The sequence below is a fragment of the Penicillium psychrofluorescens genome (genome assembly GCF_964197705.1).
Source record: "Penicillium psychrofluorescens genome assembly, chromosome: 1".
NCBI lineage: Eukaryota > Fungi > Ascomycota > Eurotiomycetes > Eurotiales > Aspergillaceae > Penicillium > Penicillium psychrofluorescens.
The window spans coordinates 3,969,838-3,994,824 of record NC_133439.1 but is presented as its reverse complement, the minus strand read 5'-3'; the positions used below and the strand labels follow the sequence as shown (position 1 = coordinate 3,994,824).

The 24,987-nt window shown below is 51.3% G+C and overlaps 10 protein-coding genes across 10 annotated transcripts; 5 read left to right on the top strand and 5 right to left on the bottom strand.

Annotated features, from left to right (window-relative positions):
* Nucleotides 1-991: 991 nt before the first annotated feature.
* PFLUO_LOCUS1480 (acetyl-CoA hydrolase) lies at nucleotides 992-2,798 on the top strand (the record flags this gene model as incomplete). Its single annotated transcript, XM_073778524.1, has 4 exons — nucleotides 992-1,134; nucleotides 1,202-1,442; nucleotides 1,549-2,514; nucleotides 2,571-2,798. 4 exons carry the CDS (start codon nucleotides 992-994, stop codon nucleotides 2,796-2,798), a joined length of 1,578 nt encoding a protein of 525 aa, XP_073635570.1.
* Nucleotides 2,799-3,426: 628 nt separating this feature from the next.
* Nucleotides 3,427-3,733, bottom strand: PFLUO_LOCUS1479 (uncharacterized protein; the record flags this gene model as incomplete). The annotated part of the gene is made up of 2 exons (XM_073778523.1): nucleotides 3,427-3,594; nucleotides 3,659-3,733. 2 exons carry the CDS (start codon nucleotides 3,731-3,733, stop codon nucleotides 3,427-3,429), a joined length of 243 nt encoding a protein of 80 aa, XP_073635569.1.
* Nucleotides 3,734-6,373: 2,640 nt separating this feature from the next.
* Nucleotides 6,374-8,101, top strand: PFLUO_LOCUS1478 (uncharacterized protein; the record flags this gene model as incomplete). The annotated part of the gene is made up of 1 exon (XM_073778521.1): nucleotides 6,374-8,101. One exon carries the CDS (start codon nucleotides 6,374-6,376, stop codon nucleotides 8,099-8,101), a length of 1,728 nt encoding a protein of 575 aa, XP_073635568.1.
* Nucleotides 8,102-8,715: 614 nt separating this feature from the next.
* PFLUO_LOCUS1477 (uncharacterized protein) lies at nucleotides 8,716-9,910 on the bottom strand (the record flags this gene model as incomplete). The annotated part of the gene is made up of 4 exons (XM_073778520.1): nucleotides 8,716-8,900; nucleotides 8,955-9,201; nucleotides 9,257-9,765; nucleotides 9,826-9,910. The coding sequence occupies 4 exons, from the start codon at nucleotides 9,908-9,910 to the stop codon at nucleotides 8,716-8,718; spliced, it is 1,026 nt and encodes a 341-aa protein (XP_073635567.1).
* Nucleotides 9,911-10,632: 722 nt separating this feature from the next.
* On the top strand, nucleotides 10,633-12,531 carry PFLUO_LOCUS1476 (uncharacterized protein; the record flags this gene model as incomplete). The annotated part of the gene is made up of 5 exons (XM_073778519.1): nucleotides 10,633-10,754; nucleotides 10,809-11,674; nucleotides 11,723-11,838; nucleotides 11,889-12,033; nucleotides 12,089-12,531. The coding sequence occupies 5 exons, from the start codon at nucleotides 10,633-10,635 to the stop codon at nucleotides 12,529-12,531; spliced, it is 1,692 nt and encodes a 563-aa protein (XP_073635566.1).
* Nucleotides 12,532-15,068: 2,537 nt separating this feature from the next.
* PFLUO_LOCUS1475 (uncharacterized protein) lies at nucleotides 15,069-16,145 on the bottom strand (the record flags this gene model as incomplete). The annotated part of the gene is made up of 1 exon (XM_073778518.1): nucleotides 15,069-16,145. The coding sequence occupies one exon, from the start codon at nucleotides 16,143-16,145 to the stop codon at nucleotides 15,069-15,071; it is 1,077 nt and encodes a 358-aa protein (XP_073635565.1).
* A 545-nt stretch (nucleotides 16,146-16,690) lies between these two features.
* PFLUO_LOCUS1474 (uncharacterized protein) lies at nucleotides 16,691-17,323 on the bottom strand (the record flags this gene model as incomplete). The annotated part of the gene is made up of 1 exon (XM_073778517.1): nucleotides 16,691-17,323. One exon carries the CDS (start codon nucleotides 17,321-17,323, stop codon nucleotides 16,691-16,693), a length of 633 nt encoding a protein of 210 aa, XP_073635564.1.
* A 1,102-nt stretch (nucleotides 17,324-18,425) lies between these two features.
* Nucleotides 18,426-19,204, top strand: PFLUO_LOCUS1473 (uncharacterized protein; the record flags this gene model as incomplete). Its single annotated transcript, XM_073778516.1, has 2 exons — nucleotides 18,426-18,650; nucleotides 18,710-19,204. 2 exons carry the CDS (start codon nucleotides 18,426-18,428, stop codon nucleotides 19,202-19,204), a joined length of 720 nt encoding a protein of 239 aa, XP_073635563.1.
* Nucleotides 19,205-19,844: 640 nt separating this feature from the next.
* Nucleotides 19,845-21,749, bottom strand: PFLUO_LOCUS1472 (uncharacterized protein; the record flags this gene model as incomplete). Its single annotated transcript, XM_073778515.1, has 6 exons — nucleotides 19,845-20,363; nucleotides 20,421-20,966; nucleotides 21,023-21,122; nucleotides 21,177-21,250; nucleotides 21,305-21,403; nucleotides 21,471-21,749. The coding sequence occupies 6 exons, from the start codon at nucleotides 21,747-21,749 to the stop codon at nucleotides 19,845-19,847; spliced, it is 1,617 nt and encodes a 538-aa protein (XP_073635562.1).
* Nucleotides 21,750-23,883: 2,134 nt separating this feature from the next.
* Nucleotides 23,884-24,816, top strand: PFLUO_LOCUS1471 (uncharacterized protein; the record flags this gene model as incomplete). The annotated part of the gene is made up of 1 exon (XM_073778514.1): nucleotides 23,884-24,816. The coding sequence occupies one exon, from the start codon at nucleotides 23,884-23,886 to the stop codon at nucleotides 24,814-24,816; it is 933 nt and encodes a 310-aa protein (XP_073635561.1).
* Between the last annotated feature and the right edge of the window lie 171 nt (nucleotides 24,817-24,987).

Here is a 24,987-nt window from a genome sequence, read left to right as displayed (position 1 = left end):
TTTCTACATACTGCGCTTCGCCTGGAATCTCTCGAGATCTGATCTGCACGGAACAACGGAGGATTGGGGTTGAATGATTTGTCTTTAGTTTCTTTTCTTTCTCCATTCCAATGTATTTTATGCGCTATAACTTCTTTTTTTCTTTTCTTGATCCGTGTGTGCCTGGGGTTGGACGGAGTAGTAGTCTGGACCATCCTCTTGTCTTTTGGAACGCCCTGAATCGTTCTCCATTGACCCTGTCTTGACCCCGGAGATCCTCACCATAACCGGTACCCCTCGGATGTGTTTCACCCCGGCGTCCCAGACAGGGCTGCAGCTCCGGTTGCCCGGATATCATTAACCGATACTGGCCCGAGACCTGGTGGACTGACAGGTACAAACCCGGCCCGAGCCCATCCCGAAGAAGCAGATTTGCTCCAATTGTTTACCAAAGCGACCCAGATCGATATAAACGATGTGAGAGATTAGTGAAGAGCGATTTGCTACTGGGGTCATGATGAGAGAGACACATGAAATAGCACAGATGCATGAAACTGGTGGTTGTATTAGTGTAACTCCACGATCGAGAAAACCCCGAGCGAAGACCGAACTGTGAAACGTGACGTCAGTACTGCGTTGGCGCCTCGAATTCACTTATCACAGCACCATCATTTCAGACTCGTCCAGCACGCCAGAAAAGAAAACAAAAACCATTGGAATCTCAGACTTGGCGCCCGACACGTGTGATCTTCAGCCTGCCCCCACGGCTCTGTAGTGCATTGACTCTATCCAGAGCGGAACGGTGGACCTATTGGCGGGAGAAACAGACCCAGCATCCTTCGCCCGAACCTTCCGTTGTTCCGGTTTCTGTCTGAACATTCCTTCTGTCGCGGGGCGAACGAGCTGAGGGGAAGCTTTGAAACAATAGTCCTTAATACCTTGGTTTCCTCCCGTTCTTTCCTCTTCTTCTTCTTCACCTCCCTTCTCCACCAGAACATCTCCCCTCACCGCTATGGCTGCTTCTGCCCTGCTCAAGAGCCGCGTCCGCCGGCCCTCGTATCTGAACAAGCTCGCCAAGGCAGAGGACCTCATCGACCTCTTCCCAAATGGCTCGTACATCGGCTGGTCCGGGTTCACAGGTGTTGGGTATCCCAAGTGAGTATTGGTGTACTATTGAGTTCAACTATTGATTTGCAGAATCAATTGCTCATCCTTCGATCAGAAAAATCCCCGCCGCACTAGCCGACCATGTTGAGAAAAACAACTTGCAGGGACAGCTCAAATACTCGCTGTTCGTTGGGGCGTCGTCCGGCGCGGAGACTGAGAACCGCTGGGCGCGCCTGAATATGATTGAGCGTCGCAGCCCGCACCAAGTGGGCAAGGAGATCGCTAAGGGGATCAATAGTGGGCAGATCAAGTTCTTTGACAAGCATCTGAGCATGTTCCCCTCGGATCTGGTTTATGTAAGTTTTTGACTTCGGCCTGATGGGGCGAGCTCGGCCTGGAGGCCAAGCTTCCTACCCGCGTTTTTAGTGTCCACATCGCTGATCGTCACGCCCGTTCTTGTAGGGATTCTACACCCTCAACAAGCCCAACAACAAGATCGACGTGGCCGTGATCGAAGCCTCGGCCATCACGGAGAATGGCGGCATTATTCCCGGCGCCTCCGTGGGCGCCTCGCCCGAGCTAGTCCAGATGGCCGATAAGGTCATTATCGAGGTCAACACGGCCAGCCCTTCGTTCGAGGGGCTGCACGATATCGTCGGGTCCGACCTGCCCCCCGGCCGCAAGCCGTATCTGATCATGGCCCCCGAGGACCGCATCGGGACAACCTACATCCCCATCGACCCGGAGAAGGTCGTCGCCATCGTCGAGTCCGACTACCCGGACCAGACGCAGCCCAACGCCCCAGAGGATGCCGACTCGCAGGCGATCGCGAGCAATCTCATTGAGTTCCTCAAGCACGAGGTCAAGCACGGCCGTCTACCACCAAACCTGCTACCCATCCAGTCGGGCATTGGCAATATCGCCAACGCCGTGGTCGGCGGGCTGAGCAAGGGCGGTGCCGACTTCACCAACCTGAAGGTGTGGACCGAGGTCCTGCAGGACTCATTCTTGGATCTTTTCGATAGCGGAAACCTCGACTTTGCCACCGCAACCTCCATCCGCTTCTCGCCCGACGGATTCAAGCGTTTCTACGATGGATGGGAGCGCTACGCCGGCAAGCTGCTGCTGCGCTCGCAGCAGGTCTCGAACTCGCCTGAGATTATCCGCCGTCTGGGCTGTATCGGCATGAACACCCCCGTCGAGGTGGATATCTACGCTCACGCTAACTCCACCTGCGTGATGGGATCGCGCATGCTGAATGGCCTCGGTGGCTCTGCCGATTTCTTGAGAAACTCCAAGTACTCGATCATGCACACGCCCAGCTCGCGGCCTAGTAAGACCGACCCTACGGGTGTCAGCTGCATTGTGCCTTTTGCGACGCATATCGACCAGACGGAGCATGATCTGGATGTGGTTGTGACTGAGCAGGTACGTTTCTCTTATTTTCTTACACCTCATCTGTGACGTACTGACATTGCTACCAGGGTCTCGCCGACGTCCGCGGCCTCTCTCCTCGCGAGCGCGCCCGCGTCATCATCGACAAATGCTCCCACCCAGACTACAAGCCTATCCTACAGGACTACTTCGACCGTGCCGAGTTTGAGTGTCTGAAGAAGGGCATGGGCCATGAGCCGCACCTGCTCTTCCAGGCGTTCAAGATGCATCAAAACCTGCAGGAGAAGGGCACGATGAAGATCGACTCGTGGGAGTAATTCAAGTATTGTTTTTCTTTTGTAAAAGTCCGGGTTGTGTTCTTGGTCTTCCTTGGGAATGCGGATCGATTGCATGTGTACGATAGATATCATGGAGCGATTGATGAGTTAGCACTGACTGTTTGCTATGGGTGTGAAATACCAGAGGATTGATAAGCTAAAGTGTGTTTGATTCAGGTAGTCGGTCTCTGGACGACTGTAGTAGATAAAAGATATCGGAAATAAACTAGTGATAATAATTGATCCACCAAATAGCAACTAGTATCCGCTCCAATAGTTCATGGCGAATATGGACTTAGCTTCAATAATTGGCAGCCTTATTGCTCCTGGCGTCTGCTAGTGAGCATCGGGATCGATACCATATTGTATGAGCTACTACATGATATGAATCCACGCAAAACCCATTTAGTCTTTGAGAAACGTTGGTCAAAATTGGAAGAGTAGAAAATATACAACATAACAAGTAGGAATAGGATATCTCAAGCCCAAACACCCAGAACTCCAAATATCAAAAACCAAAGCCAAGAGCAGAGAGTCTTCTATCTCTCTCCTTCCACCAAATTCTTTCCTGCGTTTTCTTTTCTTGTATGCTTCGCTTGAAATCCACATGTACGCATAATGGATGCACTCAAGCAACCGTCGGCGGGTGATAAGCCCCACCAGTGACCTTGCTCCAGAGCGCATTGAACAGTCCACTCGGAGCTTCCCCGGACTTGCGACGAGCCCAGCCGTTCTCGACGTTGTAGTGCTTCACGTCTTGGAGGCCGGCGAAGAGACCGCGGCCCTCGGTAGAGTGCTGTGGTTTCCTTATTAGCTTGGTGTTGTGGCAGAAGGGTGGGTCAGGGAGATGGTAGACGTACGCGATATTCGGTAGAGGGGCTGCGAGTCCAGAAGTCTGCGCCGTAGTCGTTTTGGAGGCGGGGCTCGTTGATCATTGTGGTGGATGTCATGTTGGTTGGTGTGGAATTGTTGTTCTCGGGTGAGATGTAGATGAGGAGGATGTGGTGTGTTGATCTTCAGTAGATGCTTGATTGATTGTAGGAATGTAATTCTTGATGAACAGAACTGCAATCGAACCACCCTGGAGCAGCCTTATATAGCTTTTGATCAAAGACACAGCCACGACGACATCCCTCAACCTCCCGTGCCCTGCCATCTCCGCCGGCCGAATCCTCCCCAGAGAGCACCGCTCGGTTCCGAGGGCCTTATTCGTCGAGAGTTGTCACGCTCAGCAATATGATAGGTTATCATGTCAGAAAAGCCCCATTGCCAATGTCTGGATAGCATGATGATTGATCCGTGCCCACCGACTGCGCATCGACTGCGCACCGGATCCGGGGTGGTTGCTGGGAGTCGTGGTAGGCGTGCTCCCGGAGCCATGACGCATAGACTGGCTGGCTGGCGGGTTCGTCGGGTCGAACCACACGGAAATCCCGATGCCGAATTTTATCAATGGGATGGCGTCGGAGGATCCCGCGTGTAAATTTTTGAAGGATTTCTCTGCGTGGCGCTTGTGTGTTGGGGGGTTGTGGTAATGCGGCGGAGTCCGAAGTGAGTGGCATGATCGCTGAGCAGGGGCGGAGGGGATGAAGTTTTTTTTTTTAAATTTTCGATAGTGCAGACTGGGCAGGTTTCGTGGGAATGACTGTTTGGCTGTAGTTTATTCTAGAATGCCTGCCGAAGGTCTATTTGCGTGGTTGATCGATCTGGCAGGTCAGGTATGCATCTATCGACGATCTCCACGTGGTGAGTGTCTCTCACGCGTTGGGAATGCAGAATGTGCGGGGCTGCAGATATCCAACTGAGTGTGGAGAGAAAGAAAATACAGGTGATGCTTTTACGATTCCATTATTATGACGGCTCTTATCGAGTGGGATGTCCATATTCATGGATATATATCTGTCTTGGTTGTAGGCCCACTCACGTGGTTAGGGTTTCGGCCTCCCTGACATCCAACCAATGCTTCAGATGAGTGTCCATGCTGATAGGTAAAATGCTAACCAATTATGTACTGAAGTGATCTACTTCGATCTATCGAAGTGCAACTTTATCTCTTCAAACTGTCCTGCTCACACACAGTATGGGGACCTCCCCTCTGCTGACAATAGCCTCAAAAAAGGTCACGCCAAGCATTGCCCTAAACATGGTCTCGTCCGTTCTGCCCGAGACACTGCGACTATTACCGTGCACTCTTCTTGGCCACCGACAGGAATCCTCTATTGGAGGCCAGCCCAGCCAAACTCCAAGCGGGGGCCCCTCTCGATCACCCACCCTCTTCTTACATAGGACGGGAAACCCCCTGGTTTCCAAGACTCGAGAACAAGCATTAAGTGTGCGGGCGCACTGCGGCTCCCCGGTGCTGACAGCAACGATAATTGAACGCTAGAGAAGGAGGACTGCGCACTAGCGAGTGGACACATGGGGGCACGGGCTCCAGTTTAGGAGACGGCATAGTCCTCACGTCCCCACCAGACTCCCGTGCCAGGCCGCCGGCATGACTGAAAATGGGATCTACCCCATATGTACTCCGTGGAAGCGCAGATGGCGGGTCGTGATCCAGACCGTAGAGACCATTGCGATCAGCAGCGAGGCCCGCGGGTGCAAGAAGAAGCCAACGTTGCCCTCATCATGCCCTCATTACACCGCCAGGCTGGGTGCCAGTCTTGGGCATGGGTGAGATGGGAATGAAGGATCAGTCGACCGAGACAGGAACATGTAGTTCCCTATTTATTTACACCTTGTAAGCTCTCCTGCTTGCACACTCCCGAGCGGGATGATCGGCCTGTGAACGTGGGCTCAGGGCGGGTGATGGATCGTCAGGGGGGCGCAGAGGGAGACGAGCGTCAGTATCAATGGTAGGTCTTCTTGTGTGTGTATTTTTGGGCTTCCTTCTATAGAGGCCGAGCTGGTATTCCGATCGGCAGGGCGGGAAATTAGTGGGCAGGCAATCCAATGGCAGACCGGGCACGGCCCGCCGCTTATCCCGTTGTGGTCAAGGGCCGGCGCGCAATGATGGAGAGGACCCACATGGCGGTCTTTTTGAGCCGAATCGGGAGTATTGTTGTGTATGTGTTGACGAAGAGTTTTGGATGTGAGACTGAGCTGCTGGATGGGAACTGCAGAGGGAGGGATCTGGTTGACGAGGATAGTACACAATCTATATCGTAGTCGTGTAGAGCTCGATGCCCTCCAGCAAGGGCCCGGAAGTGAAACAGCCGGGCACCCCGTTGGCCCCAACTCACGAAATGAGGCCTGGCTAGTCCGTGATACCGCGGCCAGACTAGGCGGTACACAAATCCCCCCACTACCGCCCCTTTTCCCCCAATCATGCCCCTTTCGTCCCTGGACGGGCTCAAGGCCTCCCCGTACGAACAGGAACCAGGGGCTCACACTCGTTCCATACATAATATTACCTCCCCTTTTCCTCATCCTCTCCTGTTCCTGTTTTTCTCTTCTCCTCTACACTCTCCTTTCCTCCCTCCCACGTTCCCTAACGGCATTGACCACCGCTTCACTCGTTCAGCGGGCATTCATTCATTCCTTGGACATAATAGCTTGAATTCTTTTCTCTCACCATGAAGGGTGCGATTCTGGCCACCACCGCGGCCTTGATGGGCTCTGCCCTGGCCGCGGAGAACGTCCACCGTCGCCACGACGCTCTGCACAACCGCCGTGCGGTTGCCTACACCCCGTCGAGCGAGTCCGCTTGGCCCTCGAGCTCGGTCTGGTCCTCCGCTCCGGCTTGGTCGACTCCCTACAACCCTGGCGGTCCTGCTGAGGAGACCTGCGGCTGTGTGACGAAGACCATCACCTACCTGGGCTCGCCCACTCTGGTTCCCGTTCCGGAGACCTCCAGCACCGTCGTCGTTCCGGAGACCACCAGCACCGTCAAGCTCACCACCACCATCCAGTCGACTGCGTACAGCACCTACACCGTGACTGTCTCGCCCTCGTCGACCTGGACCCCGACCCCGAGCCCCGTGGTCACTCTGCCCACTCCCCATGTGACGACCTTCCCCTCGACTGGTACCTACACCATCCCGGCCACCACCGTCGTGGTGACTGACACCACCACCGTCTGCGGTGCCACCTCGACCTCTGTCCCGAGCGGTACCCACACCATTGGCGGCACCACCACCGTGGTCACCACGGAGACCACCATCACCTGCCCCTATGCCACCGTCAAGCCCTCCGGCAGCACCGTGACCAGCGTCGTTGAGATGACCACCTACACTTGCCCGGCTGCTGGTACTTACACCGTTGTCCCCGCGACCACCACTGTTGTGCCCAGCCCCACCGTGATCGTGTGGCCGACTCCCCAGACTATCACCCCGGGTACCTTCACTCAGCCCGAGCAGACCGTCACCGTTGTCGAGACTGACTACACCTACGTGTGCCCCTTCGCCACCCCTACTCCCTCGGCCCCGGCCTGGCCTTCGAGCGTCGCGGCTGAGACCACCACCGCTCCTGCTACTCCCCAGCCCACCGGTGGTTCTGGCTCCGGTGTTCTGACCGGCAAGGGCCAGTACGGCATGACCTACTCGCCTTACACCAACTCCGGCATGTGCAAGACCAAGGACGAGGTCTTCCAGGACGTCAAGACCATCCAGGACAAGGGCTTCGACCTCGTCCGCATCTACTCCACTGACTGCTCTGGTCTGATGTTCGTTGGTGAGGCTGCTCGCCAGTACGGCATGAACATGATCCTGGGTGTCTACATCGACAACACCGGCACCTCCGGTGCTCAGGAGCAGGTCTCGGCCATCGCTACCTGGGCCGAGTGGGACCTCGTTGAGCTGATCGTCGTCGGTAACGAGGCTGTCCAGAGCGGCTACGTCTCCGCCTCGGAGCTGGCTACCTTCATTGAGTCCTCCACCGCCATCTTCCGTGCCGCCGGCTGGACCAAGGACGTGACCACCACCGAGCCCATCGATGTGTGGCAGCAGTATGGTGCCTCCACCCTGTGCGGTGCCGTCGACATCGTCGGTGCCAACATCCACCCCTTCTTCAACTCGGAGACCACCGCCGAGCAGGCTGGTGAGTTCGCCCTGAGCGAGTACAAGATCCTCCAGAGCATCTGCCCTGGCAAGGACGTCCTGAACCTGGAGACTGGCTGGCCCAACGGCGGCGAGTCCAACGGTGCCGCCATCCCCGGTCAGTCCGAGCAGAACATCGCCATCCACTCGATCGCCAAGTACATCGGCTCCAAGTCGATCTTCTTCTCCTTCGCCAATGACCAGTGGAAGTCTCCCGGTGCCTTTGCCGTTGAGCAACACTGGGGCTGCTCCGATGTCTTCCATTAAGCGTCCACGCCTGTGACGGCTTTCTTGCAAAACATGTACAGGAGGAAATTTAGGAGTTCTTTTCTTATACCTTTCTTGTAAGGGGGGGTTTTGTGTTGCGCTTCGGCATAACGACACCCTTCCTTTGCTTCTTGTTTTCTCTTGTCCATTAACTTGAATGTCTATGTGGTAGATATACCTTTTTATTTGATGTTATCTACTGACCTGGTTGCGTCCAACTTTTTTTTATTTTTTTTGCTGTCCTTGTCCATGATTCTGTTCGAGTACATGTTGGTTTTATTTATGCATTTGAGAAATCTTTGCTCCTTGTAAGATCGTATTGTAGACTCACAAAGGGTATACTTTAGATCATTTTATATCGATGCTGTTGCTCTTGTTGCATGGCAATTGGCTAGTTACCCCTTTTTACATGCCATCCTATTCTGACGTGTCAATGTAGATCCTTCAAGGCTATTTACCTTGCCTAGCTTTTGCTAGGTGCTGATAGTTTAGATTGAATCATGGACAAAAAAGAAAGCCACTCAATGGAAATTGCAATATGTGATATGTACAGGCATCAAAATAACTGGATCATGCCGTGGTAATACTTACATGAGGCCTTTTGCACTGCATCTCTAATGTAGATCCGCGCAAGACCTAGGATACTGCATGGCATGCATGATCCGCTGCTTCAATCTATCACCATCCACCTGAAAGACATAGTTTACCTGACGCACTCCTGGGGGAGATAGTGCCTTCTGATAGACATGGATATTGCCGTAATTCGGACTTCCGTAAGATGTATCAACATCGAGATAAACTGGAGGGCAAGTAGTTAGATAAAGAGGACATGTATGGCATGAAGAATATTCACCTGAGGTTTGATTGGTGGCAAGTGATGGGTCAACCATGAGAGCAGCCGCCGTTTCGTCCCAGAAAGGGAACGATGGGTCGTAGTACTTGTAGAAGAGCTCGGTGTAGGGGTTGTGGACTTTGATCAGGTCTTTCATAAACTCTTTGTCAGGGAACACTTGGTTGGCAACATTGCCAGTGATGGTGATCTGCGGGAAGTCCGCAGTGAGAGCAATCTTGGAGGCTTCCGGGTCGATCATGAGGTTGATCTAGCAATGTCCCTGGTTTAGCAGACGTAGCTTCGCCAGCATGGTTTTGACTTACATCAGATTGAAAATCTGCCTGCAGGATACTTCCCGTAGCCTGGAGCATGTTATCATCAACATAGCCGCCCATGATGACTAGGTCTTTGGCAAGAGAGGCAAATTCCGGATCCATGCGCACCGCCAGAGCAACGTTCGTCAGGGAACCGGCAGAGTAAATAGACACCTTGCCGGGATACTTGCGAACCATCTCTACCATGAAATTGGCCGCCGACGTCGAATTGTTAGGCCTGCCCTTAGGGAAGCCTTCCTTGAACGCGGCCTTTACAATTCGGTTCGGGTTGCCAGAAGTAGGATCATTGCCCTCGGCTTCGAGTGTTTTATTCTCAGGTGCAAATGCTCCCTGCCAGGCGAGATCGCCGTGCATTGCCTCCCATGCATGGAACCGATGCGGCGTGTTCAGCAATGGCCAAGTCGCTCCAGGATAGACGGGGATGCAGCTCAGATTCCCAGCCTCCAGCGTGGCGACAGCATGTAGTGCGACCTGCGGTTGCCAGGAGTTTGCCGTGTCTAAGGGTTGCCATTAGATACTCGCAGATATTGTGCCTGAAACATAAATGAAAGACTTACCAGAGGCCAACGCCAGGACATCTATATCACCGTCTAGTGCAACCAAGAATGGCACAAATCCGGCCGTACTCCAGTCATTATCCATGATAGTATAGTGCTTCTCTGTCTTAGGCAACGCAAGGGCCCCGGAAACAAACAGGAAAAGAGAGCTGCAGAGCAGCGGCGCAGATGTTGTCCAGAACATAATTCACTGCCGCTCTATACTTGTTGATCTCGAAGTCAAACAATAGTTTCTGCTTGCGCCCTCCCATTTAGCACACCGGCACATCTTTATATCGCCCCAACATCCCCAGAGCGTATACTATATCGGCGTGTGCCGACTATGTAAATGTTGTTGACATCAAAGCTTCTCCACAAATACCCGCTCATCCCCCGCATCGACTTAACCGAACGGGAGGGACACTGGCTCGAATTTCCCGTAGAGAAGCAAACCTGAATCTCTCCAGTTCTGCACTGGCTCCCGTTTCCTCTCGTGGGCCTGAGCAGAACTCAAAATTCGCACCAAAACGGGCGACAGAGGCTACGTCGGGCCCGATTAGGCTTAGCGCTCGGACTCTCCCCAGATTTGCCGCCACGCGACTCGTCGGTTTCTGGGGACTCGGCAGGCCGAGAAGGGGCGTGTGTCAAGCCACACAAAGTTTTTCTTGTTCACGGCTATTTTTTGGAGGAGACCCTCTTTTTTTTAAGATTTTAAGAAAAGAATAAATATGGGGTAGATGTCGCTCGGGTTTTTGTCATTTTTCTTCAACTCCCTCTCGGACTTAGTTGCGGGCATTACGGCTTGAACTTCCTTTTCTTGACTTCAACATGGCGGACCGATCATTGTCCGTGGACTTAGAGTCCTCACCTCGCATGCAGCTGGTCAAAAAGTCCAGGTGGCAGTCGATCTTCGAGAACCCCAAAGTGCTCTTCATCGCCTTTTTCGCCTCGTCAGTCTCTCATCTATGTTTTATACTTATCGTTGTAGGCTAATGAAATGTTAGGTTCGGCGGGTTCGAGTATGGCTACCAGCAGGGTGTTCTTGGACAGTCCCTGGTGATGTACCGGTTCACTCACAACTTCCCGTCGGTGGTGGCTTCATCTACCGCAACAGGGTGGCTGACCTCTGTTTTGCAACTGGGAGGAATCTTAGGATCCCTGTCCGCAGGTATTCTGGGAGAGATATTTTCTCGCAAGTACACCATGTTTTTCGCATGCTGCTGGGTTATCCTTGGTAGCTATCTATATGTTGGTGCCTCGGCCGGTAACGCGTCTCTGCTTTATGCTGGGCGATTCTTCACCGGGTTGGGTGTCGGTCTGTTCAGTGGTGTCGGGCCTCTCTACAACGCCGAACTGGCTGCACCAGAGATGCGCGGCTTGCTTGTCTCGTTTTACCAGTTCGCGACTATCCTCGGCATCATGCTGTCTTTCTGGTGCGGCTACGGCAGCAACTACATCGGCGGAACGGGAGAGACGCAGTCCGATCTCGCTTGGCGTCTCCCCTCCATCGTCCAGGGGATTCCGGCCATTTGCTTGGCTTGTGGAATCTGGTTCATGCCTTTCTCGCCCCGGTGGCTGGTCAAGCAGGGCCGCGACGAAGAAGCCCAGTCCACGCTGGCTTGGATGCGCAAGCTCCCTGTCGAACATGAGCTGGTTCAGGTTGAATACCTCGAGATCAAAGCAGAAGCACTATTTGAAGAGCGCGCATTCGCCAAAGCCTCACCAAAGCTTGCGGATAAGGAGCGCCAAAACGTTTTTATGAACCAGATTGCCCAGTATTCCAACTGCGTTCGCTCGATGGACAACTTCAAGCGTGTGGCTACAGCTTGGCTGATCATGTTCTTCCAGCAGTGGAGCGGTATCGATGCTAGTAAGTGTTTTGTATCCGGATCGTAGTCATGCTGGCTAACAGAACTAGTCATTTACTACGCGTCCGACGTGTTTAAGAGTCTTGGTTTGACCAGTGGCACCATCGCCCTCTTGGCCACGGGCGTCACGGGTGTTGTTTTTATTGTTAGCACTGTTCCGGGAATGGTAAGCAGTAGCACGTTCTTTTTGGAAGGCTATTTACTAACGGAAAGAAGCTGGTCATCGACAAAATCGGCCGCAAGCCTATGCTGCTCGCTGGGTCTGCTCTGATGTGTTCTACCATGATCATTGTCGGAATTATCGTTGCCAAATTCCAACATGACTGGCCCTCTCATGTCGCTGCTGGCTGGACCGCCGTTGGTACGTGATGCTTCAAGAAGAAAGGAATGACTAAATCTAACACCAAAATCCACAGCACTTATCTGGGTATATATCGGGAGCTTCGGAGCCACCTGGGGCCCTGTGTCCTGGACTCTGATTTCCGAAATTTTCCCACTCTCCATTCGTGCCAAAGGTGCCTCGATCGGCGCATCCAGCAACTGGATCAACAACTTCGCCATCGCATTCTTTGTTCCTCCCATGCTTGAGCACTGGCAGTGGGGCACCTACATCTTTTTCGCTGTTTTCCTCATGGGCGGCATTGTTTGGGTTTGGTTCTTCTTGCCCGAGACCAAGAATGCTACCCTGGAGGAGATGGATCGGGTATTCGGAAGCCATTCGGGAGAGCAAGATGCCGAGCTTTTGCGGGAGGCCCAGCGCGAGGTTGGTCTGACTGCTTTTGTCGAGAGAATGGGCATAGCTACCGGGCGTGAGGTCGACTCTAAGGAGCCGGGTGAGCAGCTCGTTGAGAAGATCTAAGAGATATTCTCTGGCGTGCTGAATGAATGAATAATAGGTATAGGAGTTGGAAATGGGGCAGGGGAATTGTATGTCGTTTAAGTTGAAAAGATAGTTAGTTAGCTAATAGTGTACTTGCACTCTGTTCATTAATTTGTTTTATTTTCTTGAATTTATTTTTTTGTGTAGAATCTATTTACACTTGTAGTACTTCAGGATAATCAGTTTTCTAGATGACCCCGGAGTGCCTCAGTCGACAAACATCTCATGGCGTTTAAAGAGAGGAAATTTGCCGCGGACCCATTGCCATCCACTTTATTATGAACCAAATTTTTCTTCTAGGCAAACCTCGGGTTGACTGTCCCGATCTGACCCAACCAAAGATCCCGCGCCCCACGCGGGCCCCTAGTCGGACACCTCCGGTCAACCTCCGACTCAAGGTCTTGGTTACAAAAAGGGAGCATGGAGCCTCCACCCCGTCTTTTCGGCCCACTTCTCACACACTTCACCATGCGCGCCTGAACCTCCGACTCACTATGCCCAGAAAACCCACCCCGGCTGGTAAGCAACGAGTACGCACGGGATGCTTGACCTGTCGTAAAAGAAGAAGAAAATGTAAGCCACGAGCAACTCATTGAATCTCGCAAGAAATGCGGCTTACATCTGTATCTAGGTGATGAGCAGAAGCCGCGCTGTGCAAATTGCGAGGTGAAAGGGTTCGCCTGTAAATATGGCACCGATCTGTCTTTTGTGCCGCCGCAGTCCGGGCTTGTCTCGGGCGGGAGACAGGCCTACTCCAACATCACAGTAAGCAGGACAGGCTACGTGAAGCTAGCCGCTGAGACTGATTATTGCATCTAGTTCGTGGACGACACTCCCTTAGCATCCAACCAGACTGCGAATAAAGAGACGGTCAAAGATCAACAGCCACCACAACAGCCAGGCCCTAACGATATACAAGACTTTCAAAATGCCAGTGACACACCAACATCGCCCCCTGTTCAGGTGCAAGATCTTTTCATGCCCGATGCTCTTGACGATGATTCTCCAGGACCGTCGATTATACAGAGTGCCCCTGGTCTACTCATCGGCGACCAAAAACGGCAGACACAAGACAGTCGCCTCCTAAACAATCCCTCGCATCTGACCTACGCCGTTCCTACATTCAGTGACCAGCAAGGAACCCTGTCTTCACCGAGCGCGGGCGGCAGTCATGAAACATCTTTATTGAGACACTTCCGCTATCACATTTCCCCATGGATTGATGTGGGAGATCCCAGCTGTGCGTTTGGACTGCAGACCCTACTTCTTTCTCGAACCAACAGGCCAGTCCAGGCCGCCATTCTGGCTCTTTCAACCGCGCAAAGACTCGTTATCTCTCCATTAACAAGCAATCAAGATCTGGAGCACGGGCCCAAGTTTCGAAAGGAAGCTGAGACTAGTTTGATGATCGAGCCGGAGTCGAGTAGACATGCTGGTCGTGCTCTCCTCATGCTACAAGACTTCCTTACGGCTGGCCCCCAAAAATGGAGAGACTTATTAATGCATCTAAGAGGGGTTTATAATGGCTTTACGTTTCTTTCCCCGCTGGGAGATGCTCTCGGAGAGTCGCTTTTTTGGCTATATTTCAGAATAGGTACGTGAGGTATTCGATGGTTTGTCTCGGGAGAGCGGACTAACTTCGAAGTTTCACACCCAACAGACCTGGCGGCCTCAATTATGTCTTTGCAATCACCGGTCCTGCCCTTTCGCTCCTTTTTGCGACGAGATGGCTCACCTATACACTCATTGCTGCAACCACCACCGCAATCCCACTCCGTGCACCGAGTATATAAGCACATTTTATGCCTTCTGGGCCATTGCCTCGCCTTGATCTACGGAGGCCCGGAAGCAGCCACTCCCGCAGCTGCTGGCTCGCCCGAGTTATCCGCATTTCCTTCTTTACGCCAATCCCATTTTCTGTCTCAGTGGACATTCCTCTGGTCAGATTGCCAGAAATGGTATAACGACCGACCGGTGGATGCAGAGCAGATTGTAGACATCCGCGGCGGCGAGGCCGACAAAATCGACCCTGAACACTGCTCGTCCTTTCCCATCCTAATCTACACCACTCCACTTGCCCTCGCAGCCAATGCTGTGTATCATGTCACTTCCCTCCTGCTGCTCTTTCATAAACCGCGGCTTCTAAAGTCCCTTCCAGGACCGCGGTGCATCACTTCCCATATCTGGCACGCACAGTCAATTGCGGGTATCGCAGCTAGCAATGACTCGCCGGAGCAGTGGGATCCGATCCTTGTTGCTAGTCTTCTGCTGATAGCGCGCGAGATGACTCACGAGTCTCAGCAAACAGTGCTGCTTGAACGAATACGCAGAATCACCGCGACAACAGGGATTAATATGGATTCCGAGATCGAAGCGCTGAAGTCCGACTGGAATATGGCACGCTACGACGAGGATGGGGGGGATGAAGTAGGGTAACTCTATTATTTTATCAAAGTAATTCAACAAAACGCCATACCCGAGAGCCCATTTCGACGCTATGTTATGTTTATCTTGCGCTACAATTCATGCGCAAAAGGAATACTCATCATAGCACCTTGTCGTTGCACGCACTTTGCAGCAGCTAAATTTGCTTTCTGGACGGCAGTCTCAATCTCGGCATCGAAAGCAGTCAAGTCTAGGCCCTTGACCAGAAAACGTGAAATCGCCGCTGCAAAGTATCCGACGAAGGTATCTCCAGCTGCTGTGGTATCCATGACCTTGGCGACCTTCACACCCTTCACGATGCCGCACTTCCCAGCGCAAGTGGAGAAATACACACCCCTAGCCCCGAGGGTGATTAACACAATCTGAACCCCAGCGAGCTCATGGAAAGGCACAGCCAGCTCCTCGGGATTAAAGGGCTCTTGTTCTGCGATGTGGTCCGCATTACCCACAGGAAGTCCAGCGATGGACGCTGACATCTGCAGAGCCTCTGTTTCATTCATCACAAGCACCGCTGTCCCTCGTAACGCAGCGAGAGGGACCCCCTCTGGGAAAACAGGTGCCGGGTTGAAGATAACATTTATGCTCGAGGAACTGCGATTGAAGTATTCCAAGAGGCCCAGTACCGTCTGCCTCGGGATCTCACCCTGCATCACCACCACACTAGGCTTGGGTTGTTGATGCTCGACTGCTGTGATGATCTGTGGAATGTCGCTCATCATCCCAGCATGGTTGGCGCCAGGCACGACTAGGATGCGATTTTCTCCCCCGACACTTTCTTCAACGATAATGCTGGCGGATCCCGTTTGCGCTGTTTTTGACATCTCAATGCCCTCTGTCCTTATGCCGGACGCCTCCAATGCAGGCCGCATGAGCGTCGAGTAGTAAACATCATCGGCTCCAACTGCTCCGATCATGCTGACGGATACATCCTGTATCTCTTGTGTCACGAAAGATGCACGCCCGCATGCGACTGCTTGATTGCCGCCTTTTCCGCCAGCTGTCACAGAGAGGGATGTTGCGGTAAGAGTTTCTCCTGGTCCTGGGCAACGCGGGGTGGAGGTGACGAAGTCGATATTCAGAGAGCCAATCACGCAGATGTGTGGCATAGAAAGTGTTGCGGGAGGCAAAACTGTGTCTTTGATACCCATGTTGATAGGTGCAAGTCGTGTTGCTCGTGAGACAAGGAATCGGTAATCGACAAACAGCCGCTGAAATGGAGGGTGCAAGTTGAATGGAGAGAATGTTGTACAAAACTAAGATAAAGCACAGCGAGAGCAGATATTTCAATGCAATTTACTTATCGGTGATAACGTTGCCACTGCCTTTCCAGAATCTAGGTATAGTCCAGTCGGATTGTTGTGTCCCAATCGGGTAAATCGAGCCTATAGTCCCACAAACCAGGAATGGCGGGATCCACTTCGATCTCCATTGCGATCCACCGCCAGGCGAATTCGATGCTCACAAGTTAAAACCAAATAATATAATTGCAATGGTGTTGTCCAGCTTCCGAAACAAGCTCATAATGTCCAGGCGAGCGGATTTTTTCTTTGGCTGATCGAAATCCCGAGCCTGATGAAGACCAATCACGGGCGATTGAAAATCGAAACTCTCTCCACTTCCTCAACATCTTACTTGCGAGTAGCTTCTGTCGGTTCCTACACGCCTCTCGATTTTCAAGATTTTTCTTCTATTGCTAGACTAACGTATCACGTTTCATCAACCCACTTGCAGCGAAAGCCATTTTGAGCACCTTCGTCTTCAACGGCCTCCGGCGCATACTTTCCTTCAGAGCCTCCGTCAATGGCGCGTGGACAATCCGTCGTCGTGCTCTCTCAGGCCAAATATACCATGGAGGGCATCCAGGATACGTTCCAGGATCTTCTTCCTCCCCTTCCTGCACATCGTCGTCGTCTGAAAACTGACGCACAAAAGAAACCGACCTCTGAACATGCAAGTTCCGCAAACCCAAAACACACTTAAAATTTGACAAGAGACCAATGTCGATCTCGATATCGACAAGCCCAGTGAATTCTGGCAGACATCTCCAAGATAATGCTGGAGGCATCCATGACAGGCGATCGGGTTCGTGCTCATCTTCAGTATACGGCATGATCGTCATGTACCGGATCCACGACTTGATATGCGGCCGAATAATTTCCGCCAAGCCTGTCAGCTGGCTGAGATGTTCGAAGCAAAAACAGTTCTCATTCCAGAAGACATACGCCGCCTCGTCGTGGATCCGCTTGTTGACCAGCAACAGGTCTAGATTCTCGCGTCGATTGCAAATACAGGGAAGAAGTTTCAGAGATGGGTCTAAGCGGTCCATTTTGCGTCCCACCACATCCCAGTGGCATGTATCACATAAGAATGAATTCAGCGATGGTCGTGCCCATTTGCTCCGCAATGGTGACTCGTAGATAGTTGCTAGCTTTGCGCTCAAGTGACCCCATGGATAGTTTTGGCAGTTTGCACACAGCCAACCATTCCAACTTGGCATTTGATCAGGACCTGGTCCTGGGTAGAGCACGTTGTTTTCTGTGCAATGATTCAGATGGTACACATTGAATTTGCGTGGCTGGACCAATAGGAGGCGCCAGATGTGGGTTCTGATTTCGGTTGGTAGGGCGAAGAACCTGGCAAGGAAGCATTTTTGTTACACAAGCTCATCGATGACCAATGGAGATGTCCTCACGCGCCGATAAAACTGGTGTCTTTAGGCTCAGCTGCCTGTATCTCCATTTCTGGGCGGAGCGGTTGATGCTTGAGTCTGGCCATTTGTGCATTCTTCGGTTTTGAGCGGTAGTGCAACTGTTGACGTGGATCGCTAGTGAACGGTAGCATAAAAACTCCAGACTCGTAATTATTCGGTGATTTTTTGCGACTGTGTTTAGCCATAGCGGCCAAAGGAGACCGGCAGTCCAAAATAATATGAATTTGAAGATCAAAATTCCAAACTCAAGAGAGAATCAGGCTATCCTCGCCTCCAATACTTTAAGAGACAACGGATGGATGTAACTCCGCTACACGTGAGTCAGAGGACGACGGGTACTGATCACAGCCTTTCAAGTAAAAATCGGACCAATAAAATATAGTTTATTGTGAAACTTGGGTCTTGCTCAGCTCTCCGTAGTGGCCTGAAACCCTAATTTTTTGCGCAGCCTGGGTGGGCAGACGGTGTCTGAGGCTCCCGACGTCGCCCTGACTACAAATGTTCAGTGCTTGCATGGAAGCTTGACATGGGGTAAAAAAATCGAGTCTATGATGCTAACCAATTTGCAATCGGACTAGTCACTGAATTAGCAGTTATTACTACCGATTCCTGTGGCTTTGCTTAGTGTGCACCCCACACTACTAATGTGGGGGGAAATGCGCAGGCAAACGTCCTTTTTCTTCGAATCTTCCACGGATCCTATCGCCCCAACTCAAAAATGGCCACAAACACCGCAGAAAAGGACGAAATCCACGATCAAATCGCGCAAGAGCTGTCGAAAACCTCGTTTACTTGCTCGTCCCTCAGCCGCTTGTCTGGCGGCACCGCCAATTTTGTCTACCGAGGCACACCCTCCTCGGCGTCACCAGATTCCATCATCATCAAGCATACCAAGGACTATGTGGCTTCCAATCGGGATTTCAAGCTTGACGCGAAGCGTTGTGTTAGTTCAGTGCAAATTCGAGATAGTAGAAGACTATGATTATGCTAAACCCAATCCAGCATTTTGAAAACGCCATCCTACAAGCACTCGATGGTGGTCTGCTGTCCTCCTCTCAGGAGAACATCACTGTCAAAACACCACGGATCTTGCATTTTGATCAAGAAACAAACACACAAATCATGGAGGATCTCCCCAATTCACTCGATCTGAAAAACTTTCTCCTCTCGGAGCTAGCGCAGGACGTATCAGAATCCTCAGCGCGTTCACTTGGTTACTCCCTGGGATCCTGGCTACGATCATTCCACGAATGGGGAACCAAGCAGGAACAGAGGGAGACTAGGGAATTGCTTAATCAGAACAGGACGATGAAAGACATAAAGTTCTACGTCAACTATTCTATGCTGTTGGACACTATTGCAAACTTCCCAGGCATCCTGGAAGAGAGTCGAGGTGTTCTCGAGGAAGTTCACAAGTTTGCGGCAGCAGAGCTGAAGAAAGAAGATCGAGATGATGAATACGGACTTATCCACGGCGATTTCTGGACTGGAAAGTAGGTTCTCATGAAGGTCGACTCCTTTCTAACCTTGAGAGTCGGTGATGCTAACGTGATTATTGCCAGCGTTCTCATCCCGACCGCACCGCTTGTTGACCAATCCAAAACAACGTTGTTCATCGTTGACTGGGAACTGGCGCAAATTGGGAGCCGAGCATTAGATCTGGGCCAGATGATTGCTGAATTATACGAAACGAAGCTCTTCAAAGAGGTAAATTGTGGAATGTGGGTTATTGAAGGATTTTTGGAAGGGTACGGGCCTCTTAGCGACAGGATGGCATTTCGGACTGCAATCCACGTCGGGGTTCACCTGGTGTGCTGGGGAAGTAGAGTGCCTGGATGGGGCAGTCAGCAGCAAATAGAGGAGGTTGTGAAGGTGGGCAGAAACCTTATTGTGCAAGGGTGGATGGAGCACAAGGCATGGTTTGAAGGGGACAGTTTGAAATGCCTTTTCAAGCACTTTGCAAGCGAAAGGCCATAGTAAATGTCGATTTATTGAGATTTGAGACACCCTGATTCTTACTACGTGGTCCATTACAGAAGTGAGGTCTTTGACGTTCGCGTTAGAACTTCTTATATTCACAGAGACGCTTATACTACATGACTAGTTCCACCAATTCAGAAGTCCGGCTTCGTGGAGCTCAAGCCTGGATGATATCTGAGACAATCTTTGCAGCAGCCAATGTCTCCTCATCCTTGAAGTGCTTTCCAGTAAACTGCAGACTGATCGGCGCACCCTCAAACTTCTCCGGCACATACTTGGCAAACTCTCTCTCATCGTCTGGATTTCTAGGAACATAGCTGAGTTCCGCCTTATCAATCTTGGGGTCTTGGAATAGTCCTGTTGGAAAGACGGCAGTGGGCTGATCCAGGATGTTCCAGATGGCGGTATAGTTCCAGTATTGGGAGGTACCGAGCTCAGGAGCGACGCCCACGAACGTGGGACTGATTATAAAGTCAACACCACGCGCTTTCATCAAAGCATGATAGTCGGCCCGGTATTTCTCGCGCTTCACGTTGTACTCCCAATATTCATGAATTGTCAGGGCCTCTGGGCGTGAGTAATTAAAGGCCCACTCGGTGAGGGGGAGCAGGGGCTCGCCGGAGTCGGCGACGATCTTGCGTTGGCAGGCAGCACCGTCGGGGAAGTAAAGCGTTGACTGCTTCGCGATGAGTGGACTTGTAGGGAAGGAAAAAGGGGCAGGGTTAGTACTTACGACAATGTCCCAGCCGTGGGCGTGGTCCAATGGCTCCCAGTCCACGACCTTGATCCCGGCAGCTTGGAGCTTTTCTTTGGCATATTGTAACCCACGGGTAATGGGAGGATGGGGGTGTACGATTCCATCGTCCCACAGGATTGCGACTGTAAAGTCCTTGGAACCTTGCACACGTTTCCATGGCATTGCCACCAAACTTGTCTCGATATCCCACGGCTCTTGGTCAATGACTGCTGACATGAAAAGATCCAGGTCCTCCACACTTGAACTTGCTAGAGGGCCAACAACACAGCGGATAGATTCTTGGCCCTCGCCCGCAAGAATAATTCCATCGTATGGATTCCTCAACGCAGTAGGACGGAAGCCATATGCTCCGTTGAATGCAGCCGGAGCACGGATTGAGCCACCGATATCAGTCCCAATTCCCAGAGGCGCACACTTGAATCCCATGGAAGCACCCTCTCCTCCAGATGAGCCACCCGGAGAGAGCTTTCGGTTGAAGGGGTTGACAGTCATTCCAGTGATGTTGTTGTTGCAGTCGAGGTGCTAAATACGTTCGTTCGTACGTTAGCAGGAAACAGACAAGCAGACTTTTAACATACCATGAGGGACTGAGGCTGGTTTGTTCGAACATGGAAGACGGCCCCGGCTTTCTTGAGAAGCTGGACCAGCAGAGCATCTTCTGGGGCAATGTTCTTAATCCTAGAACGCAACTGTCAGAGATAAGGTTGATAGTTTTCGCTGAGAATTGCTCACCATGAAACGTATCCAGTGTGGCAGATGCGCCCCTCCAGCCCAATATGCTCCTTAACACTAATGGGAACACCATGCTTGAAGCCGCGTTAAAACATTTACCTCATGTCCCGATGATCCAAATTACTCACCAAAGGCCCCACCAACTTTCCTGTCTTCTTGTAGTATGCGTCAAGCTCTTTCGCGCGAGCGATGGCCTCATCGGCCATGAATTCGGTAGCAAAGTTCAGCTGGAATTTGAAGAATTAGTTGATTTCCGTCACAAATTGTTCATTGCTTGGCCAGGACTTGACTTACAAGTTGTTGACCAATAGTTGCTCTCTTCAAAAAAGCAATAACAACTTCTTCCGCGCTGAGGGCACCTTTGCCCATCTTTGCGACGAGGTCGGTTGCCGTCGATTCAGTTATGGCCAACTCATTCTCTGACAATAGCCCGGCCTTGCGACAGATGTCTGCGACATGGAGCTCTTCTCCACCTGGAAGGGCACTTTCTGCAGCCACATATTGTTTTGGAATCGAGTTGGCGAGGATCTCCTTGCACTTGTGAGCTTCGATCTCCCAAGACTTAACAGCCATGGTGTATGAATAATAGGTTAGAATAGGATATCTTGATATGTGAAGGCTAGGAAATGATGTCAAGCTACGAGAGTGGCGAGCGGAGGGATATCGGACATATTAATAGGATGATCTCCCTTCATTAGTTCTAGAGGCTATCGTCAACCGGAATTCTTCCCGAGGTATTGTTCAGCTCCACTAGGAGCCCCTCCGGCCACATCAGCGCCGTAAATTAAGTGGTAGAGAATTTCATGTTTCTAGCTATAGAATAGGATCCTTCTCATCATTTTTAGTGTCATCCATTGAGCTCATTCGCTCTTAGTATTGCTATGCATATTTCTCTCCGACACTTCGTCAGCTAGCTAATCTACCGAAGGGGAATGGACCAGGAGAATCGAGAGTAATTCGACAGGACGGCTGAATGGAAGGAGGTTGAATGGATGGAGGGAAACCCGACAGAGTTCCGGCACTTGATTAGCTATATGCCGTAAACTGATCCGAAAGAAAGTTGGATGAAATGATTGATGATAGGTTGAGTATGTAATTTCAAGATAAAGTACAGTATTTCTTAAGACCGTAAGATAGATAAGCCAGTCGCTCAACTCATCAAAACGCTTTGGGGGCGTTGTTTTGCCGTTTTGCCGTGGGGTCCGCCAGTGGGGGAATGATAGGGGTTTGTGGGGGGGATGTACGGAATGTACGATTCGCGATTCGCCCGTTCTATCGTTGTCCTCAGTCAGTTGTCGTCACCTTAAATCACATTCCGTAAATTGGTCCGAAGTAAAGAGGAGCATTCAATGTTAGAACTATTGACGACAATGACGTTATACCGGTACTGACGATCTGATATCGTCGGATTAGTTAAATCAGTCCGTGGTAGAATGTAGGCCACCGCACGCCGTCTGGATTCTCGTCCCACCCTAAGTGGGGCGTTAAGTGACCTGTTTGTCACAGTAAGCGGCAATCTACCAATCGCCAGCATGCGCTCTATCTACGCCTTCTAGAGCATTTCTCGGATCAAGATACCAGTTAAGTAACTTGACGTTTTGGTAGGACCCGAAACTTTCCTGAAATCGCAGGTTCCTGCTCTCAAATCATCTCCCCGGTCTAGGAGGGTCTTTGACTTCGAGGAAGGCTGGGGCATATCTGCCGAGGTTAAGATACTACAACTTGAAGCTATATAGAGGTTGAGGATCTGGGCAAGTTTGAAAACATTTCAACACCGCACGATTCTTACAATATCCATTTTCTCGCCAAAATGGGTGTCAGCTCTCGCACTGACAGAGATGCCGTTCCTGGTACCGTACACTTAGTCGATGTCGATGGGACCTCGCATGCAATGCACTCCAAGGGTCACCAAGATATTATTCTCGTACCCGTTCCTTCGAAAAATCCTGACGACCCTCTGAATTGGTCGCCTGGAAGGAAAGCCTTGAGCACTTTCTGCAATTTCACGTAAATATACCTTAGTCGATTATTTCTGTTCCATTGCTGAAAAGTCTCAAGATATGTCATGACAGTTGGGATCTCTACCGCAACAATCTACTCTGTGATTGTACCCATCTCCGAAGACACAGGCCTTCCCGTGGGAACATTGAACTCCGGAACAGGCTACGTACGCAGCCCTTTGCAGCCGTTCTCATCTTTCATGCCACTTCTTATTTTGTAATCTACTCTGCCAGGTGCTGACTGCAGTTACAGATGTTTCTCTTGCTAGGATGGGGTCTGCTTATATGGCAACCCATAGCCCTTGTATACGGAAAACGAATTGTTTACCTAGTCTCGCTTCTGGCCACAGTGGTAAGTTTGGCTGGCTTCTGCTCACATATGAGACTTCACAGGCTGACATTTCGGGCGATAGGGAATTCTATTATGGGCTCCATACACTACGACGAGCAGTCAATGGCTGGCCAACAAAATCATCCAGGGACTCTTCGCGGCCCCCATCGAGGCGCTCTGTGAGATCTCCATTGCAGACATATACTTTAGCCACGAGAGAGGCACGTATATGGGGGCATATTCACTCTTCTTATTTGGTAGTAATTTCATTGCTCCAATCATTGCAGGTTTTATCAATGATGGTCAGGGTTGGCAATGGGTCCTTTATTGGTCCGCTATCATCCCCGGTATCGGGTTCATAATTTGTTTCTTTTTTATGGAAGAGACAAACTTTTATGGCCGCGGCACAGAACTAGACACGGCAGCAGGCGCGAGCACTGACGCGGTTTCAACCTCACAGATTGATTTAGATAACGACTCAAAGAACAAGGAGCTGCACTCGGATTCTGAGGCTCCCTCCCTCGGTCAGATTTATACTAGAAAGACATATTGGCAGAAGCTGGCTTTGATAGATCGTCAACCCAACCGCCCCAAAAACATCTTCCTCATGATGTGTCGACCGATTCTCCTGCTGCGATTTCCCGTGTTTGTGTTCTCCGGCTTCCAATATGGTCTGACTCTCGTCATGTTCAACATCATGAATGCTACTGCCTCTTCGATCCTCGGGAGTCCGCCTTATAACTTCCGCGCGTCTATGGTAGGATTATCCTACTTTGCTCCTTTGATCGGCGCCTTCATCGGAGCTTCTTACACCGGCTGGTTTGGAGATAAAATCGGGCTCTGGTTCGCCCGACGCAACAAGGGTATCCGGGAGCCTGAACACAAGCTTTGGCTTTTCAATGTATCTCTCATTCTGGTGCCATCTGCCTTGATCCTTTGGGGCGTGGGCGCATATCACCATGTACAGTGGGTTGGCTTGCTGTTTGGCATGGGTATGCTCGGATCTACGAATGCTATCGGGGCGACGACAGCCATTAACTATGCCGTCGACTCATATAAGGACCTCAGCGGCGAGGGTATGGTGACGGTGATCTTGATCAGAAACACCATGAGCTTTGCAATTGGATATGGTATTACACCATGGATTGCGAATACAGGTCTTCAGAACACGTTTATAGCTGCAGCCTTTATCGGTCTGGGGTTCACGGCTACTTTCTTCATCATGATCAAGTGGGGCCGGTACTTCCGATCATCTTCAAAGGAGACATATTGGAAGTACGTCGAGTCCAGTGTTTTGGCTGGTCACTAAAGATTTGGTGGGTCAGCCGATGGAAGTGAGGTTTTTACATACAGGCTTCATGTACTTAACTTCAGGAGGTAGTAGGAATACTAAACAATTTAATATCTGCAAGTTTTGGCTGAATCGAGCAAACGTTGACTAAGAAATGAGAAGCGAAATTCCAGACGCGCCATTTTCCCA